We start from the raw sequence: 20,663 nt of genomic DNA, 5'->3' as shown, positions 1-20,663 counted from the left end.
AACACAACAAGGAAGACCAGACCATGCTGCAGCATAGCAGTCGGCTGAACGTTGAAGCGATACAAATACAATCGGAAGCGGCAGCCCCGCCCATTACAGAAAGAAGTCAAAAGCAATAAAGTAAATCTGCTGCGTCGTTCTCTTAAAACACCGACGTTCACCGAATCGAACCGAAGTTCTACGAAGTTAATGCACCCGCCCGTAAAGCTTCGTTCTGTGAGCCGAAATGGGTCTTTTGACGGGTGGCTATGAAGTTATTGAAATGTTTAAGCTCATTACATCGATAAGTACCTAATAGTTGGTGGTGCAAACAGCTCTCCAACATTTGCGGCAGGAATCAAATTAAAAAAAATAAATAAAATAGTAATCGTGTCATTACTCCTCATTTCAGAACAGCATCTTTTTTAAACTAAACCAGTATTTTCAAAATCAGAAAGAGAGTTACTGCTCTCGATTGTTACAACAATCTCAAACTCAGGAGGTCCAACAAATCGCAATAAAAAAAAACTCTTCAATCACTTAAATGATATTCTAAAAATATTCGGATATACTTTCATTTAGAAGTTCTAAACAACAAGTTCATATTTTTTTTAATACTTGATTGTATTCATCGAGGTTTCATATGGTACAAAGTTGACTTCTTGTGTGAGATTTGTACGAACACAGTAATCTTCATCGCTTGGCGCACTATCCTAACTGAAAATAAATCTACTTTATCTTAGTTAAATCCTAGTCTTCCTAGTCGTTGTGATCCGAATCGTTCAGCCGAGTATCGTTTATCACATGTTCGGTGCGGGTTTCCTTGTCTACCTGTTTCGAGGCTAGAGCAATCGTTTAGAAGATTGGGGAAGCAGTGGTACTAACGAAAGTCGGGGTGCTTCCGAAGACGGTGCCAGTTCCGGCGTTGAACGAACGGCTGAACGAGTTCGATCCGGCCGAGGCGGACGACGAGCTGCCACCTCCGATGCGGCCTCCAAAGGAAGAAGAGTCGCTGAAGCCAGAAGCGCCAGCGCTACCGAAGCTGCTAGCTCCAGCACCACCGAATCCAGAAGCTCCTGCGCTACCGAAACCGGAAGCTCCGGCACCACCGAATCCAGAAGAACCGGCACCACCGAATCCAGAAGCTCCGCTGCTGTAGGTAGTGACTCCAGAATCACCGAAGGAAGAGGCGTCGAATCCAGAGGCTCCACCGAATCCAGAAGCTCCGCCGAATCCAGCGGCTCCGCCAAAGCCATCAGCAGAGGCTCCACCGAAGGCACCACCAAAAGCGCCAGCAGAAGCTCCAGCTCCAGCAGTGGCACCAGCATGGGCACCGGCTCCAGCGTTCTTGCCCTGGTATTTGATGAAGTAGACTTCGGGCTTGGCACTGGCGTAGGTATCGACGGCGGCATCGGCAGCGGACTTGGCGCCGGCTTCTGGCTTGTTGACCAAAACGTAGACAATGGTCTTCTCCTGGGTGCGGGTACGAGCAGCGGCACGGGCAGCGGCGGCGGCAGACACAGATGGGGCCTTGATGAACAGAACCTTGTAGTGGGTCTGGGGTTGGATTTCAACGCGGGCTTCGGCTTCAGCTTCGGCATGGGATTCAGGGGCGACATGGTAGTAGAAGTGCTTCTTGACGACCTCAGGCTTAACGACATAACGAACTCCAGCACCAGCTCCAGCAGAGGCAGAGGCACCACCGAAGCGACCTCCGAATCCGGCACCAGCACCAGCTCCAGCTCCGGCAGCAGCACCTCCGAAGGCACCACCGAATCCAGTAGAACGGGCACCTCCGAACGATCCAGCTCCGGCACCGCCGAACGATCCAGCTCCGGCACCTCCGAACGATCCAGCTCCAGCGCTTCCGAACGATCCAGCATCGGCTCCACCGAATGAGCCGACACCAGCCCCTCCGAAGGATCCGGAGCTGCTACGGCCGAAAGATGATCCACCGCCGAATCCTACGCCACCGCCGAACGATCCAGATGAAGATCCGGCCTGCAATACGGGATGCGAACTTCACAACAATGACCTTCCAAGTTGCACTAACCGTGAACTTACCGAGCTGAATCCACCGGATGCTCCTCCCACCACGGTCTGATCAAAAGCTGAGGGCGAGTAGTCTACGGAGACAGCTCGACTACCGGCCGAAGCTCCCGAGAAGCTATTTCCGGTTTGGTAGGTTTGGAACTGGGCGGAAGCCACCGCCAGACAGGCGGACAAAATCTGCAACGATAGATGAACACCAATTCGTGACGTTTTCTTCGGAACTGCAAGCTCAACCAACTCACCATAAAGGCACGCATCTCGACGTCTTAGAACTGCTGCTACTCCTGTTGGACGAATGAAGAATCGATCCTGACTGATTTAGAACGGGAACTCCCGGTCGCTTTTATACCCCATAACTTCCCAGACTCGGACTTTTCCTTCTAACAGCGCGCGACGGTCATCGACGACGATGCACTCTCTGTGGAAAGCCTCTCGCCGTCGCCGTCTTCTAATTCAAAATTCAAGTTTTATGACTCCCCCGAAAGAGTGGCATTAGGGTGGTGCACCCTACTGCGCCGCCGCCACCGTCACCGTCACCATCACAAGCCGCGCCGTTTTGTCGAACTTTCGTGTGGACATCCTTGGCGGACGGATGGACGGACAGACGAGTTTGTGCGCGAAAACTTGTTCGCGCGACGATCCAATCAGGAGAAGGTGCGCGATGGGTAGCGATCTTTTTTTTTCTGCCTGTCGTGCATTCGCTTCTTTCCCAATTTTTCATTTTTGGCCTTTTCGATTCTAATTCAGGTTCCTTTCGCTTTCGGTGGTGCGAGTTGTCGCCCCAAGTCCGACCGACGACGATCTGTGTGTAGGGGGAGATTATCGTGAAATTCGGTAATAATGCAACACAAGAACACACATGAAATTGGGAAGATGAATTTCACTGTCTCGCACGCGATGTCTTCGTGGCGACGACGACGACGACGAATGCAGCAGGAAAAATGCAAATGCATTTCGCATGCCGAGATATTATAGAACTTTGGGGGGAACCAGTTTCGGAGGCAGCAACACTTTTATGTGCATTCAAACTCGGATGACACTGACTGGATGATACCAGCTCTCTCTCGTCGTTAATCGTTATCGCGGGCGGACGAAAGGAAAACGTGGAAGGACTTAGCTAGAAGACGTTAAAAATTTATCGGTCAAACGGTTATGGTTCCAAAAGTTTGTCCGTGTAGCTTTGGTCCATGTTTCCAGTTTCAAAAATGTCAAGATGTGTTCTAAAAACAGAATGGAGACTAGCAGTCTGGTGAGGGCCCAAAGCGGTAAACGCGTGCACAGAATGAAATAATGAAGATTACTTTCCAAGCAACATTTATCAGTCAAAAAGCCTAGAAGAGGATCTTAAAACCATCATAAAACCAAAATCAAAGGTATTAGGTTTTAGGACGGTTTTCACAAACGCTACAAGATTTATCGGTCATCAAAATGTTACTTGGCACGTCATGTAAACTTCCAGTCATCTAGTTGATGTTATATGTCATTTAACCACTCTGAGTATTGCTGAATTACATAATATTTTACAGTAGTTTACATGATATTTCATGATAAGTAATTCAGCAGGAAATCCATCTGAGATTCCCCCAGCAATTCTTTCCGGGATTCCTGTAGGAATTCCACCTGTGGTTTCTCCAGAAATTTTGTCCAGGATTCCTACAGAATTTCCTACTGGATTTTCTCAGGGACCTCCTTCAGAGATTCTTCCAGGGGTTTATTCAAAACTCCTGCGGAAGTTTCTTTGGGATCCTTCCAGGGGTTTTTTTCTGAGATGCCTAAAGAGATTCCGTCTCTGATGTTCTTGCAGTAGTGCCTTTCGGGATTTTTCCAGGAACTTGTCCAGGAAGTCCTGCAGAGTTCCTTCCGGGACTCCTCCAGGTATTCTTTCCGAGATTCCTCTAAGAAGTGAGTCCGATATTCTTGCAGATTTTTTTTTTTTTCAATATCACTCTTGGAGTGCTTTCTGGGATTCATCTAGAGGCTACTTTAGGGATGTCTATGGAAGTAGAGATTTTTCAAGGAATTTCTGTAGAAAGTTGATTAGGAACTTATAAAAAATCTACATCCAAACTTCTATTTATAGGTAGGTATCAGCAGGTCGGCTCCAGAGGCACGTATTTAGGCGTCCATTTAGGTAAAATCTATATAGGTCCTTCTTAAATCTATTTAGGTCTTTAGCTAAATGGAATTTAATTGTGTTCAGAACAGTACTAAAGATTAAGGATAAAGTTGGTTAACGAAAAAAAGGCAGAGTTAAGAGTTAAGGGGAGTTTATGGAGTGTTCTAGGATTAACCATTTAAGAGTATTCGAGAACTCCCTGAAGTTTAGGTTATCTAATCTACTAGCGTAATCAGTGATCTATTGGAGCATTATGAATAAAGCCCATCATATATGCACCTATGTGCTGTCAAGTGTTGAGTTCGTTTCTGATTGAGGACCTCCAAGAACTACATTGAATATAGGTCATCGGATCTACCACCGTATTTAGTTGTCTCTATGAACTTCATGGCTTATAAAGCCCCAGGCAGCAATGACCTCCAACGGTCTCCACGAACTCCTTTGAGTTAAAGGTCATCGTATCTACGAGAGCTACTAGTGGTATTTCCAAAAAAAAAATCAAGTTATGTGTTCTATGATCCGAGAACTCCCTAGGATATCGATCATCGGATCTGCAAGCGTAATCAGTGATCTATTGAAGAATTATCTGCATGAAATTTGTGATTACACAGGCTCATTTAACTGTGTGCTGTCAAGTGGAGAGTCGCTTTGAAAAGCCTGAAATCCCCATGAAACCAACGTGAAATTCAGCTGCGAGCCTCTGAAACCCCCTTGAACCCTCCGGAAATTTCCTGGAACACCCATCCATTGGAACGCTTTGAAACGCCTTTCAAACCTCAATGAAACCTGATATTCATCTGAAAGCCTGTAAAGGGCATGAAACACATCGAAACGCCTTGAAATGCTTTGAAACGCCTTTGAAACCCTCATGAAACCTCCGTGAAATTCACCTCAAATCCTCTGATGCCCCCTCTCTCTCTTCTCTCTCTCTTCTTGGCGTAACGTCCTCTCTGGGACAAAACCTGCTTCTCAGCTTAGTGTTCTATGAGCACTTCCACAGTTATTAACTGAGAGCTTCCTCTGCCAATGACCATTTTGCATGTGTATATCGTGTGGCAGGCACGAAGATACTCTATGCCCAAGGAAGTCAAGGAAATTTCCTTTACGAAAAGATCCTGGACCGACCGGGAATCGAACCCGTCACCCTCAGCATGGTCATGCTGAATACCCGTGCGTTTACCGCCTCGGCTATATGGGCCCCTCTGATGCCCCCTAAAGCCCCTGAAACACCTTTAGCCGCTTTGAAACGCTTCTAAATACACCATGGCATCTCCGTGAAACTCTCATGAAACCTTCGTGAATTTCACCTGTGAACCTCTGAAGCAGTCCCCTAAAATCCCCCTGATACCTCTTGAAACGCCCTGAAATACATTGAATCGCATTGAATCGCCTTGAAATGCCTTGTAATGCTTGGAAACCCCCATGGCGTTTCTGTGAAATTCACCTGAAAGTCTCTGAAGCTCCCCAAAATCGCTCCGCAACCTCCTCAAATGCCATGAAACGCCTCTGAAAGTCCCCAGGAACCTCCGTGAAACTCACTCGAGAGGGCCAGAAGTCCCCCAAAACGCTTCAGAAACGCATCGAAACGTCTTGAAACTCTTTGAAATGCCTCTGAAAACCCCCAGGAATCTCACTGGAGAGCCTCTGAAGCCCCCTAACACCTCTCAGAAATCACCTGAAATGCCTTGAAACCCCCCGTGAAACCTATGTGAAACTCATCTGAGAGGCTCTGAACCCCTTCAAATCCATCTAAACCTCCTGAAATGGCTTGAAATGCCTTGAAAGGCATTGGAACGCCTCTGAAACCCCTATGAAACCTCTGTGAAACTAGCCTGAGAACCCCCGAAGCCTCTTGAAACCCCCTGCAACGCTTTGAAACGCTTTAAAACTCTCAGAAATCATGGTGAAGCACCCCTGAGAGCCTATAAAACCCCTAAAACGCCTCCGAAACCTCCTCAAACACCTTGAAAAGCGTTGAAACGTCTTGAAACGCCTCAGAAAGCCCTGCGACGTTCACCTGAGAGCCTATGAATCCCCCTTAAAGCCCTCTGAAACGTCCTGAAGTGCCATGAAAGGCGCCTGGAAACGCCTATGAATCCCCCATCCCCTAAAAACTCCTTTGTAATCCCTCTGAACCTCCCCTCCCTTTACATGTGAAAGTGAAATCCTTGATCCCTCTTCGCTTTGCATCGGCTAGCTATTTGTCCTTCTCAAACGTCATTGCAACCTTGAAACCCGTTTAGGTAAAAAATCTATTTAGGCAGTCCCGACATTAGCATAACTAGCCACAGAAGTCCAATGTCGCGACTGTTCGTGTGACTCCTAAGGAAAACTCGGAAGAAGTTCCTGGATGGAGTCCGGATGGAGTTCGTGGAGGAATCGCTGAAGAAATTCCTGGAAAACTTCCGCATTGTGTTCTTAGCGGAATCCCGGATGGAACTACTGGAGAATGTTTGAATGAATACGACCGCAACAAATTCCGGGAGCAATGCCGGGTAAACTTTTGCAGAAATGCCGGAAGAAATCCCTGGTGAAATTCCTGACTGGATTTCAGAAGAAACTGCTGCTGAAGTCTCAGAGGAAAATCATGGAGCCATTTCAGAAATAGCTGTGAAAGGAACCCGTGAAGGAGCTCCTGAAGAAATCCTTGATGGAGGTGCTGGAAGAATCCCGCAAAGAATTTTTAGATGAATCCTGGAAAAAAAATCTGCAGGAATCCCGGAGATGGCCAAAAAGAAGTCTACGTAGTTTATGGACAGCGCCTTATGGAGCAAGTGATTTTTGAAGAAATGTCTCAAATGTAGGGTGGGATTCCCAGAGGGGAATCTTAGAAGAAATCCCTGGGAGAATCTTGGAACGAATTCCTAGAGGAAGCTCGGAAGGAACTTCCAGAGTAATCCAGGAAGTCCAGGAGGAGTCACAGAAGGGATTACCGGATTCTCGCGATTTCAGGTCTCAAGATCTACAAGCTTAATCAATAGATGGTTGTTACACAAATGATAAGGTGCAACATCCTACAGGTCCATAAGGCATACATATATAGTTCTGTAGAGAACTTGTTTAAAAGAGCTCTAGAGGTCCTCCGCGAGTACATGCGTTATCAATGGATCCGACAGGTCCATGGAGCATGGTGGTGTAGAGAACTAGCTTTCAAAGCTGTTCTAGGTCATCCAAGAATTTGAGCCAGTAAAGGTCGTAAGATCTATGAGCGTAATCGATAGATTGTGCAATATCCTACAGCCCCATGGAGCGTTGGTATGTAATGAACTAGTTTTCAAAGATGTTCTAGGCCATCCAATAACTTGCATAAGTACATTGAGTACTTAAGGTGCCATTAGACTATTTGTCATTATGCCAAATATTTGTCATTGAGGTTCGACATTTATCCAAGTTTGCTATGGTTCACGTTGTGTTGGCCATTTGTTGGGCTTGTTTGGCCAAATATTTGTCACGTCTAATGGGACCTTTAAAGTCAACATCAACCAAAATGTTGAAGGCATCCTTGACCTAGCCCATCCTAATCTTGACCGAATCTCGCTAATCGTTGAACGATTAGCTCCAGAAATCGAAATTTTAAATTTTCTGCAAGTTCCATGGGAGATTCAGTGGGGTTTAGAGGGGTACCCGGTGTCTTCCAATGGGGTTTCAGGGATGCTTAAGCGCAGTCTTAAGCAAGTATTCAAAACGTATTAAGGCTTTTCAGACGGTTTCAGAAGGGAATGAATTTCTGGAGAATTTGGAAGGACGTTTCAGGGGTGTTTCAGTGGGATTTCAAAGCGTTTCATGCCAAGAAACGTTTTGATGACCAACTAGTATTGTAGAGTCATGAAACTTAATACTTTTATTTGGGTTTTACGACGGCTCTATGAACCTCTACTAGTATATTCATTTTACTATAGAATGTTACTTGAGAGGGGTTTCAGGTGGTATCATAAAAATATCATGGGGGTTCCGAAGGTTTTAGGATAGTCCCAATGAGGTTACAAGTCAATTCAAGAGATATAAGGGAGATTTGTGAAGCTTTCAGGAAAGTTCCATGGGTTTTTCAGAGGGGTTTCAAAGCATTTCGACGTTTTTTAGTGGATTTTAGATGGTTTAAAGTTGTTTCTAAAGGACGTTTGGCAGTGGTTTCAGGAGGTCTCAACGTGGTTTCAAGAAGGTTTCAGAAGGGTTTTAAACATCTCTGAGAATTTATAAGGGTTTTTGACGATTTTATGTGGCTGCTGAGGGAGAGGGATTGTAGGTAATTTTTGAAGGTTTCAGAAAACTTTCAAGAAGCTTTATAGGATGTTTCAGCAGAGTCCTAAACGTACCAAGGTGTTTTAAGACGTTTCACAGGGATTGAGAAGGTTTTCAAAGGAGTTCAAGAGGAGATTCCAGAGGTCATTAAAAGCGTTTCAAGGTGTTTCAAGTGGTTTCATGAGGTTAAAAAACGCCTCTGAAACCCGCAGAGGGCCTCTGACTTGTCTTGAAAAACCTTCTTCTTCGTGGTGTCCCCTTCTAACTACTTATCCTCTTCGATATGCACTTCTACAACTGACCTTCCTCTGGCAATGACCATTTTGCATGCGTATATCGTGCGATAGGCACGATGCTCTTTGCCCAAGAAATCAACGAAATTTCTTTTCCGAAAAGTTTCAGGACCGACTGGGAATCTAATCCATCACCCTTAAAATCCTGGAACCCCTCTGAAATACTGTACAACGCCCCTGAAATCCCTGTAACAGCTTTGATGCCTCCTGGAACGCCCTCGAAACCTTCCGAAACCTTTTGGAATACCCCTTGAAATTATGTGGAACGCACCAGAAAACCTTTAAACACTTGGTATACCCCTGAAAACTTTTAAGTCCCCTAGAATGCCTTGAAACCATCTGAAACGCCCTGAAAAGTGCTTGAACCTTCCTGAACACCCGTTGAAATCTTTTGAAATCTCCGAGAGTCCCCTGAAATTCCTGGAGTATCCCCTAAAACACTAGAACATCTCGGATACCTCTTGAAAAGCTCTTGAAGTCATTTGAAACTCTCTGAAACGCCCTTCAGCCCCTTGGAACGTCCCGAAAACTCCTAAAACCCCCTAGAAAGCCCCTGAGATCCCTAAAATGTTCAGGAACGCCTCCGAATCCCCCTGAAATACCCCGAAACGCCCTTCAAACTTCCTGATATACCCTGCAATACTCTTGGAACGCTCCCGAAAATCTCTGGAATCCCTGGAACGTCCGTGACATCTCTTGGAACGTCACAGAAACTCCTTGTCAACTCCTTAAAATCCCATAAAACTCCATGCAACTCCCGTGAAACTTCATGGAACATCTCTCAGTCGTCCCGGAAAACCTCTGCAATACCCTTGAAACACTCTGAAACTCCACGAAACGCCTACGAAAGCCCCATAGAACACATCTGAAACACCCCAAGACTCCACAGATCACTCTATGGGACGCCCCTGATATGACCCAGACAACTTAAACTCCCGAGATTCTTCCTTCCCATAAACCCACCTAAGCCTCACCTAAAAGAAGTGCTCCAACTGCTGTGAATACACTAAAACCCCCTTTTCTTCTTCTTCTTCTTTATGGGTCTACGTCCCCACTGTGACTTGGCCTGTCTCGCTTCAACATAGTGTTCGTTGAGCACTTCCACGGTTATTAATTGAAGGGCTTTCTTTGCCTGCCATTGCTTGAATTTTTATATTGTGAGGCAAGTACAATGATACACTATGCCCAAGGAGTCGAGATAATTTTCCCAACCGGAACGGGAATCAAACCCGCCGTCTCCAGATTGGCGATCCATAGCCTTAACCACTAGGCTAACTGGAGACCCCAGTTCTATGGGTTCTATGATTGTATAAAAGTATCCGAGAACTCCCTGGGGTATAGGTCATCGGATCTACAAGCGTAATCTATTAGAGAATCATGAACGAAATTTATGCTGCTTGCATAGCCTCATGTAACCATGTACTGTCAAGTGAGGAACTCCAAGGAAACATCCTGAAACGCGTTGAAACACCTCTGAAACCCCCGTGAAATTCACATGCGAGCCTCTGAAACGCATCGAAACGTCTTGAACGCCTTCAAACGCTTTGAAAAGTATTTAAACGCTTTGAAACGCCATCAAACGCTTTGAAACGCCTTTTGAACCCCAGTAAAACCTGGAATTCACCGTGAAATTTGCCTGAAGCCCTCTAGATCCCTCTGAACCCTCCTGGAACGCATTGAAACGTCTTGAAATGCTTTGAAATATCGCTGAAATCTCCGTGAAATTCACATGAGAGCCTCTGAAGCCCCCTAAAACTCCTCTGAACCTCCTAACACGGCTTGAACATCTTGAAACGCTTTGAAACACTTCTAAAATCTCCTATGAAATCTCCGTGAAACCCTCATGAAAACCTCCGTGAAGTTCACCTAAGAGGTTCTGAACCCCCTTGAAACCTCCTGAAACGCATTGAAACGCCTTGTAATGCTTTGAAACCCCATGGAATTTGCGTTAAATTCACCTGAGAGCCCAAAAAACCGCTCCGCGACCTGTTCAAATTCCATGAAATACTATGAAACGCCTCTGAAAGTCCCTAGAAACCCCCGTGAAACTCACTCGAGAGGGCCATTAGTCCCCCCAAAATGCCTCAAAAACAGCCTGAAACGCATCGAAATGTCTTGAAACGCTTTGAAACGCCTTTGAAATTTCCTATGAAACTCATTTGAGAGCCTCTGAAGCCCCCAAAAATCCTTTTATCTCCTGAAATGCCCTAAAACGGCTTGAAATTCCTTGAAATGTTTTGGAACGCCTCTGAAACCCCCATGAAACATTTGTTAAACTAGCCTGAGAACCTTCGTAACCTCATTAAACACCTCTCAATCGTCCTCAAACGAATTGAAATGCTTGAAAACGTCTCTTAAAACCCTCTGAAATCATCGTGAAGCTCACCTGAGAGCCTACAAAGCCCCCTAAAACGCTTCTGAAACCTCCTGAAACACATTGAAACGCGTGACGTTCACCAGAGAGCCTGTGAAGCTCCCTAAATGTCCTCTGAAACCTCGAGAAGCGCCCTGAAACGCCTGGAAACGCTATGGAACCTCCCTTAAACTTCTTTGAAATCCCTCTGACCTTTCCCACTTTACATCTAAAAGCCTTGACACCTCTCCACTTTGCTTTTGCTTTGGGAATATCCACGAGAATTTCAAAATAACCTCCCGAGGAATTGCGTAGGGATCTGCAGGAATTCCATTAGGAACTCCTAACGGAAATCCACAAGCAGTTCCTGGAGGAATCCCAGTAGAATCTCCTGGATGAAGTCCGAATGGAGTTCATGGAGGAATCCCTGAAGAAGTCTCGCATGGTGTTCTTGGAGGAATCTCGAATGGAACTTCTGAATGAATACCGTAAATAATTCTTGAAGCAATCCCGGAAAAAGACACTTCTGAAGAAATTGCAGAAGGAACCTCTGGAGGAATGCCGGAAGAAATTCTGAGTGAAATTCCTGGAGGGATTCCAGAAGAAACACCTGCTGAAGTCTCAGAAGAAAAGCATGGAGGGATTCCACAAATAGCTATGGGAGGAACCCCTAAAGGAGGTCCAGAAGGAATCCTAGAAGAAGTTCCTGGAAGAATCCTGGAAATAGTTTCTGAAAAGTCCCGGAGGAAGTTCCTGAAGGAATCCCGGAAATATTTTCTGGATGCAGAAAGAATGCTTGAAGAAGTCCCAGTCCCAGAACGAGCAGTTTCGGGTATCCTAGAAGGAACTTCTTGTAGAATCCCAGAGGAAACACCTTCAGGAATCCACGATATAATTCCTGGAAGCATTCCAAAGAACTTAAGGAACTAATAGAACTTCCTAAGGAATCCCGGAAGTATTTCCTGGATGAGTCTTAGTAAGAATTCCGGGGAAAATTCCGATTGGGATTTCTAGAGAATACCCGGAAGGAGTTCCTGGAGGAATCTTGGAAAAAAAAAACACTGAATAAATACTAGATGGAACCTCTTGAGGATTCTCATAAAAAAACTTCATGAACCATCTCAGAGGGAACTTATGAAGGAATTTGGAATAAACCCCTCAAAAAAATCTCTGACGGAGCTTCCTGAAGAATCACAGCATAAACTCCTGGAGGATACCTGGCATACATTTCTGAAGAAACCACAGAAGGGATTCCAATGGCAATTCTTGTGGAATCTCAGAAGAAATCCCTGGGGAATCTCGGAACGAATTCATAGAGGAATCACGGAAGGAACTTCTTGAGAAACCCGGGAAGTCCTGGAGTTGAAGGGTCAGAGGGGATTTCCGGTTAGAACTCATGGCGGAATTCCAGTCCAGGAATCCTGAATAAACTCCTGGCAGAATCTCCGAAGGAGCTCCCTGAAGAATCCCAGAAGGAACTCGTAGAGGAATCCTGATAAAAAATCTGGAGAAATTGCGGGAGGAAATCCTTACGGAATCCCAGTTAAATTTCTGGAAAATGTCAGAAGGTATTCTCAAAGAAATACTGGAAGAACTTCCTGGAAGAATTCTAGAAGCTTCTAATAGAGTCTCATCACCAAGTCATAAATTGGTACTTTTCTCGGCACGCACGAACAACACATTTCTGTTTCAGTCATGCTACCTGAGAAAGCCATCGAAAATTCTCCAAGTTCGAATCGTGGCTGAGGAGTTTGGGGGAGGTTAGTCCATACTGGTTTCAAGGAGGGTTTCAGAGGATATCTAGGGATGTTAAGGACGGTTTAGACGGACGATGCGAAGGATTAAGAAAACTGCGACGAAGTGTTCAAGAAGGCTTTGTTTGGATGGGGCATAAGACTCCGAGGTATTCCAGAAAAGTTTCAGCAGGTCTACATACGTTATCAATGGATTTCTGTTATCCTTCTCTGCCCATAATCGCATAAGAGTAACATTCGACAAAAGTAGGCATTGGAGAAAATGGAGCCCACAGATTCAACTTTGAATGGTATGGAATTGAACCTAAATTTTAAAAATTTCTCATAAATTGGTAGTCAATCGTTTAGCAATAAAATTTTCTACAGCACATCTTATATGCTAGTCGAATTGCCAGAAAATAAATCGGACCTGATTATGATTGATGACACGCTTTAAAGCCAGCCTTTTTTTCCAGTGTGACTGTTATGCGGTTACATTGGTCAATGAGACAAAATGACTTGGTATTTTTTTCATAAATCCTAGAACAAACTTGAATTTTTTATTCAGGAAGTCGAAAGTACTTGCGATTTGATGATGATCCCCGGTAATAACTCAATATCATCAAAATATGCAAATGTTACAAATATGCAGTTATGGGCAGTTCTGCTGATGTGCAACATTTTATAGGTGTATAGAGCTTGGTTCAGTAGAAGAGTAGTTATGTTCGAAAATGTTGAAGGTCGACCATAAAGGCCGCGAATATGGGCCTCAAAATCTACAAGGGTAATCAACAGGTTGTTGGCTATAAAAATGACACGGTGTAACATCCTACAGGTCCATAAGGCACAGTTCTCTAGAGAACTGATTTTGAAAGATATTCTAGGCCCTCCGCGAGTAAAGGTCTTATGATCTACATATGTTATCAATGGGTCGTTGCTACATTATTGGCGCGGTACGACATCGGACACCACCATGGAGCATAGTGGTGAAGAGAACTAATTTTAAAAGATATTCTACGTCATCCAAGAACTTTCGCGAGTAACGGCCTTAAGATCTACAAGCGTAATAGATGGATTGTTGTTGCATTATTGAGCGGTGCAATATCCTACAGGTCCATGGAGTGTTGTTTTGTGAAGAACTAGTTCTCAAAGATGTTCAAGGTTCTCCATACTTCCGCCAGTATAGGCCTTAAGATATACAAGTGTTTTCTATGAATTGCTGTAAGAGTTGGCAAAAAATTTTGAGCCTCATACTCGAAAGCGGGGTTTGTCACTTACATAATTCAAAAAATGTCAGAGTAGCTCTGATGGTTCTTGGCAGTTTTAGGTGGCTTCTGAGGGATTTGGGGGTGGGGTTGGGGGCGGTTGTTCAGTGGTTTCCAAGTGTGTCAGGTGGTTTCAATTGGTTTTAGGAGAGTTCAGGACGGTTTGGAACTTGGTTCGGAAGCAGTTTCCGGAGGTTGGAGGACGCTTTCGATAATATTTCAAGGATGTTTCAGCAGGTTTTTTTTTTTAACGAATCAAGGTGTTTCAAGACGTGTCTGATAGATTCAGATGGCTTTCAATGGAGTTCAACAGGGGATTTCAGAGGTGTTTAAAAGCATTTCAAGGCGTTTCAGTTGATTCCACGAGGTTTAAGAACGTCCCTGAAACCCGCAGAAAGCCTCTTAGCCGTTTAGAAACACCTTTTTTTGATTGGTTTTGATTGAAGATGCTCTTTGCCCATGGAAGTCAAGGAAATTTCTTTCAGGACCGACCCGGAATCGAATCCGTCACCCTCAGCATCTTGGAAGCCTTTCCCCTAGGAAATACTGTGGTATGCCCCCCTGCATCCCTGTAATACCCCTGATACTTCCTCGAACGCCCTTAAATCCTTCCAAAACCTCTTGGAACACCCCTGGACTGCCCATATTCGCATAGTCGATGTAACCACCACTGGCAATGCCACCGTTCAAAAGCTAATACTTAACGCGTGTGCATATTTGTGACTAATGTTATTCAATTGATCACAAGATCTAACACTTAGTTAGATGTCAACGTGGTAAAAATCTTTAAATTTATATACACTGTGGTGCATAATTGATCGGACAAATGCCGATTTTCATACAAAATGGCCAAGTTTGAGATGCTGTAACTATGGTTTGCTTTGGTGGATTGAGCTCAATTTTTGACACGGAACTACGAATATGCTGAATTTTGTGTATACATACAAAGTATAAAATGTTTTCGTTCACAGGTCTGGACGTGGCAAGGCGTTGAAAATATTGCAAAAGTGATCGGACAGCGGCACACGTGTAAATCAAAGGGGTACCGCTATCCGATCACTTTTGCAATATTTTCAACGCCTTGCCACGCCCAGACCTGTGAACGGAAACATTTTATACTTTGTATACACAAAATTCAGCATATTCTTAGTTCCGTGTCAAAAATTGAGCTCAATCCACCAAAGCAAACCATAGTTACAGCATCTCAAACTTGGCCATTTTGTGTGAAAATCGGCGTTTGTCCGATCAATTATGCACCACAGTGTATATTCATTGTTAAAATTCCAAAAGCATGTTGAAATGTACAGTGGCGCTTACATCGACTATGCGAATATGGGCAGTGGAACGCCCCAGAGAACCCTTCAAATCCCCGGGTATGCCCCTAAAAACACTTGAGACTCCTAGAATCCCCTGGAACCTTCTGAAACGTTCTGAAATGCGTCTAAAACCCCTTGAGGAGCCCTTGTAATCTTTTGAAATCCCCTGAAAAACCCTCGGAATACCCCTGAAAATCCTGAAACACCCTAGAACGTCTTTATAACCTCTTGCAAAGCCCTTGAAGCCCTTGAAATTCTCATTCACTGGAAAACTCTAAGGTCCTCTCAAACCCCTGGAAATTCCCTAAAACTCCCTAACATCCCCTAGAACTCCCATGACATCCCCAGAATATTCAGGAACATCTTTGTAACGCCCTGTAACGTCCCTCAATCTCCCTGACTTCCCTTGAAATACTCTTGGAATGCTCCGGAAACCCTCTGGAACCTCTCTGATACACTCTGGAACGTTCATGGCATCCCTTGGAGCTTCGTTGACATTTTTTGAAAACCCCTGAATATTCCATTAAATTTTCTGGAACTCCTTGGAAATCCCGTGAAACACCTTGAAGTCCTTCGGGAAAAACCCCTGGAATATCCTTGAAAACCCACGAAACGCCTATGAAACCCTCATGGAACGTCTCTGAAACCTTGTCTGAAACTTCCTAGTTCTCCATGGACCACCTATGAAACGCCCTTGAAAACATAAACTCCCTTCTCAGATGACCCCTTCTCTCAAACCCACCTAAACCTCACCTAAAAGAAGTGCCCCAACTGCCATGGATGGATACACTAAAACCTCTTTTTGTACAGGCTATTTTATACTCTTCCAATTTATGCACCGTTTTTTATGCCCTGATGCATAATGTATTATTTATTTTTTAACTACAAATTTTGAAAGCATAATAAAATGTAATAATGAAATGGCAACGGCGGTCAAGAGGCTTTTCAGGGGGTCCCAGGGTGTTTCAACAGGGTACCAGGAAATATCAAGGCCGTTTTCGTGGGTCTCAGAGGATTTCCGACAGGTTTTGGATGTGTGTTACAGGTATGTTTTCGGGGGTTTCGTAGAGTCTCAGGTTCGTTTCATAAAGTGGGAGTGGGTTTTAGGGGGGTTTCGGTGGCATTTCAGGAAGTTTCAAAGCATTTTCGGCTGGTTTCGTAGGGTCTCAGGTGCGTTACATGGGGTCCGAGGGGTTTTGGGAGGATTCTGAAGGCATTTCAGGAAGTTTCAGAGCATTTTAGTCAACTTTCAATGGCGTTTTTTTGTGGGATTTCAAAGGCATTTCAGGAAGTTCCAGAAGACTTTTGAATGGTTTCAAAGGTGTAACGCAGGCAAATTTGGGAGTTTCGGAGGGCCTCAGGTTTGTTGCATGAGGTCCGAGGGGATCTCAGGGGGATTTTGGAAGCATTTCAGGATGTTTCAGTGCATTTTCGACGAGTTTCAGAGACGTTACGGATGCGTTTTTGGGGACTTCGGAGAGTCTCAGGTGGAAGCCGCATGGGTATCGGGGAGTTTCGGAGGTATATGAGGATGTTTCAGAGCATTTCAGCTCGTTTCAGAGGCGTTGTGGAGGCGTTTTCGGTTGTTTCGTAGGGTGTCAGGTGCGTTACATAGGGTCCGAGGAGTTTTAGGAGGATTTCGGACACATTTCAGGAAGCTTCAGAGCATGTTCGGCGGGTTTCAGAGGCGTTATGCAGGCGTTTTCGATGGTTTAAGAGGGTCTCAAGTGCGTTACATGGAAGCCGAGGGGGTTGTAGGGGGATTTCAGAGGCATTTCAGGAAGTTCCAGAGGATTTTCGAAGAGTCTCAGAGGAGTTACGCAGGCAAATTAGGGAGTTTCGGAGGGTCTTTGGTGCGTTATTACATGGGGTCCGGTGGATTTTGGAAGCATTTGAGGAAGTTTCAGTGTATTTCGATGGGGAGGACCTCAGGTGCGTTACATGGGATCCGTGTTTGTTTTATGAGAGATTTCATTTCATTTCAGGAAGTTGCGAGTGATTTTCGGCGTGTTACGGCGGCATTTTCGGTGGTTTTGTAGGGTTTGAGGTGCCTTACATGGGGTCCGTGTTGGTTTTAGGGAGATTTCAGAGGCAGTTCAGTAAGTTTCACTAGATTTTCAGAGAACCCATCACAAAAACTTTTGAAACACTTCTGAATTGCCCTTTGAAAGGTGTTTTTGTAACCCTCCTGAACGACCCTGACCTGAAATGCCTCGAAACGCCTCTTAAACCTTCGTAATCCCATTGAAACGATCTCCTTGACTCAATTCCATCAAATCAATTTGAAATGCCCCGGAAACTCCTTTGAACGCCTTCAGGCTCCAGAAACCCCCTGAAACGCCTCTGAAATGTTATCAAACGCTCCTTAATCCTTAGGAACGTCCTAAAACGTTCCTAAAACCCCCTTAAACTCTCTGAATTGACAGTGAAATGCCTTGAAACACTCCTGAAACACCCCCTGATACTTCTTGAATAGCCCTTAAAGCCCCCTGAAACGTCCCTGAAACTCCTTCAATGCTATTGAAATGCCCCTGGATTCCCCGTAATTCCATTAAAACGCTATCGAAACCTGCCGGAACGCCCTTACAAACCCCCTGGAATTCCCTGAAACAATCCTGTGAAACACCCCTTAAGTTCTTTTGAAATTCATGAATTCCCTATCAGAATTGCAATGGAATTACAGAAGAAATTGTAGATTTCCACAATAATTGCCAAAGGGATTTCAAGAAGAACTGCTGGATCAATTTCCGAAAAAATCCGAAGAAATTTTCAATAAACGGTTTGAGAAATTTCCAAAGGAAAATGAAATTGCCTAAGAAATTCTCATGTAAATTTTCAATGGAGTCTACAAAGAAACTTCCGAATAATTTTCCAAAAAAAATCCAAAGAAATTGCCAAAGCATTCTCAAAAGATTTGGCCCAATAAATTCCAAAAAAAATGCTGAAAAAGTTTGCCAAAGAGTTTTTGAAATAAATTGTAAAGCAATTATAAAAGATTATGAAAGTAGTGGAAATTTTACAATTGCCTATAGATTTTGGAAAATGTTTTTTTGGAAATTCTTGTTCAATTTCCGATAATTTTTTCTGGCAGTGAAGAAATAGTTGCAAACAAGAGCTTCTATAATCGCTTAAAACCCAATGCACCGTGGCGCACAATCTGCAAACCTCTGCTTTAGTTATCGCTTATGATAATCGAAGATACAAATCAGCATACAATGCAATAAAACCAATTGTCAAATACAATTTACAACTTATATTTTCCGGGTCATTAGAAAATAGTAATCTCACAAGGCTTATCGTATGGTACAAAGTTGGCTTCTCTCGCTTTCTCTCTCTCTCGTTTTTTTTTTTTTTTGTTTGTCCTATTATGGCAGTCGTATTTGGAACATGATTCTTGTTCTATCTCTATCTAGCTAGCTCTCGCGCACTCGTTCTCGTACATTCGCGCTCATTTCGCGTTTGAAGGGTCCTAAAGAAAAAAATAAACCTATTTTATTTGTCCCTAAGAGTGTCCCTGTGTGTGTGTGTGTTGTTTGGTTGTCATTCTTCCACGATTCGTTGTCATGTTTAGTCATTGCTTGGGGGGTTCCGGGGTATTTAGAAGTTGAGCGAGCTCAGGGTGGAGCTACCACCGAAGGAGGCACCATCGTAGGAAGCACCATCGAACGAGGAAGATCCGGCCGAGGCACCGGCAGCGGCAGCACCAGCGGTGAATCCGGCAGTGTATCCAGCATCTCCGACGGATTGGCTATCGACGGCATCGGTACGGACGCCCGAGAAGGCACCGCTCGAGGCGGAAGCGTCAGCGCTGGAGGCGAGGAAGGTTGGGGTGCTGCCGAAGGTGGTTCCACCGGCGCTGGCATCGAAGGACGAGGCGGAAGCTCCGGACGAAGCGCCACCGAAAGCAGCAACAGCAGCATCAGCATCGGCACCGGACAGGAAGGACGAGGATCCGTCGAATGCTCCGACGTTGGAAGCATCGAAGGCACCAGCGGAAGCACCAGCAGAAGCTCCAGCGGAAGCAGAGGCACCGGCTCCGGCGTTCTTGCCCTGGTACTTGATGAAGTAGACTTCGGGCTTGGCACTGGCGTAGGTATCGACGGCGGCATCGGCGGCGGACTTTCCTTCGGCTTCTGGCTTGTTGACCAGCACGTAGACAATGGTCTTCTCCTGGGTGCGGGTACGAGCAGCGGCACGGGCAGCGGCTCCAGCAGACACGGACGGGGCCTTGATGAACAGAACCTTGTAGTGAGTCTGGGGTTGGATCTCAACGCGGGCTTCGGCTTCGGCTTCGGCCTCGGCTTCAGGGGCGACGTGGTAGTAGAAGTGCTTCTTGACGATCTCGGGCTTGGTGATGTAACGGACCTTGGATCCAGCGGAAGCCTTGGCAGAGGCAGAGGCACCTCCGAAACCGGAAGCACCGCCGAAACCAGAAGCACCACCGAAACCGGAAGCACCACCGAAAGCACCAGCTCCAGCTCCGGAAACAGCGTTGGCACCAGCTCCACCGAAGGAACTAGATCCACCGAATCGACCACCGAACGAGCCAGAGTTGGAGCCAGAGGAGGCACTGGAGGAGGCACTGGAAGCGGCTAGGGCAGCGCGTCCGGCAGCAAGTCCAGCCTGGAATCCGGCATCGTATTGGGCACCACCGTAAGCGTTGGCACCGCTGCTGGAGAAGGCATTGGCGTTGGCACCGGAGACGGCTCCAGAGAATCCAGATCGGGCTTCAGCGGCATCACCCAAAACGGTCTGATCGAAGCTAGCCGGGGAGTAGTCTACTGAAACGGAACCTTGCCCGACATCGTAGCTGGACACGCTCTTGCCACTGGCGGCGGCGGCTTGACGCAGCTTCAGGCCGATGTCGGCGGAGGCGAGCGCCAGACAGGCGGAGAATAGCTGTAAAACAAAAAAACTCTCCGTTAGTAACTGGCCTCTTTCCGATGGAAATTGCACAAAAGGATCTTCAAGTGAAAGGAAACATTTTCTACGGTTCACTGAATTGCACAGAATTTCACTAGAGTTTCACACTCCCAAGTCTCTGCTCAACACTCATCACTCGATCACCCCCCAGCTTCCTTTCACTTGGCCTTACGAATCCTTCCGGGTAACGGAAACCTACCACAATGGCGCGCATTGTCTGCTGCAGAACAAAAAAACCTAGTGTTACCGACTAGAACGAAGAATCGAACTCGAATGAAGATGAGATAATACGTTCGGTTTTTATATACCGCCCCACACAATCCACCAGAAGATCAAATCAAACCTGTCCCAAGAAGCCTTGCGTCGTTTATCTTCCTAAAAGCTTCGCACGCGG

At 45.5% G+C, this 20,663-nt stretch overlaps 3 protein-coding genes across 3 annotated transcripts in view; 1 reads left to right on the top strand and 2 right to left on the bottom strand.

The window, feature by feature from the left end:
* LOC109422062 (protein gone early) overlaps positions 1-20,663 on the top strand; it is a 349,322-nt gene that overhangs the window by 273,572 nt on the left and 55,087 nt on the right. The window lies entirely within an intron of this gene.
* Positions 689-2,423, bottom strand: LOC109422066 (pupal cuticle protein 36). Its single transcript, XM_029854831.2, has 3 exons — positions 2,274-2,423; positions 2,044-2,208; positions 689-1,980 (listed from the first exon to the last, which is right to left on the bottom strand). The coding sequence occupies exons 1-3, from the start codon at positions 2,286-2,288 to the stop codon at positions 835-837; spliced, it is 1,326 nt and encodes a 441-aa protein (XP_029710691.2). The 5' UTR covers positions 2,289-2,423; the 3' UTR covers positions 689-834.
* On the bottom strand, positions 18,585-20,626 carry LOC109422064 (fibroin heavy chain). The gene is made up of 2 exons (XM_019696704.3): positions 20,469-20,626; positions 18,585-20,245 (listed from the first exon to the last, which is right to left on the bottom strand). Exons 1-2 carry the CDS (start codon positions 20,481-20,483, stop codon positions 18,944-18,946), a joined length of 1,317 nt encoding a protein of 438 aa, XP_019552249.3. The 5' UTR covers positions 20,484-20,626; the 3' UTR covers positions 18,585-18,943.

Source organism: Aedes albopictus, chromosome 1, assembly GCF_035046485.1.
Source record: "Aedes albopictus strain Foshan chromosome 1, AalbF5, whole genome shotgun sequence".
Classification (NCBI taxonomy): domain Eukaryota; kingdom Metazoa; phylum Arthropoda; class Insecta; order Diptera; family Culicidae; genus Aedes; species Aedes albopictus.
Note: the sequence above shows the minus strand (reverse complement) of the source record. Positions and strands in the feature narration are given on the sequence as shown.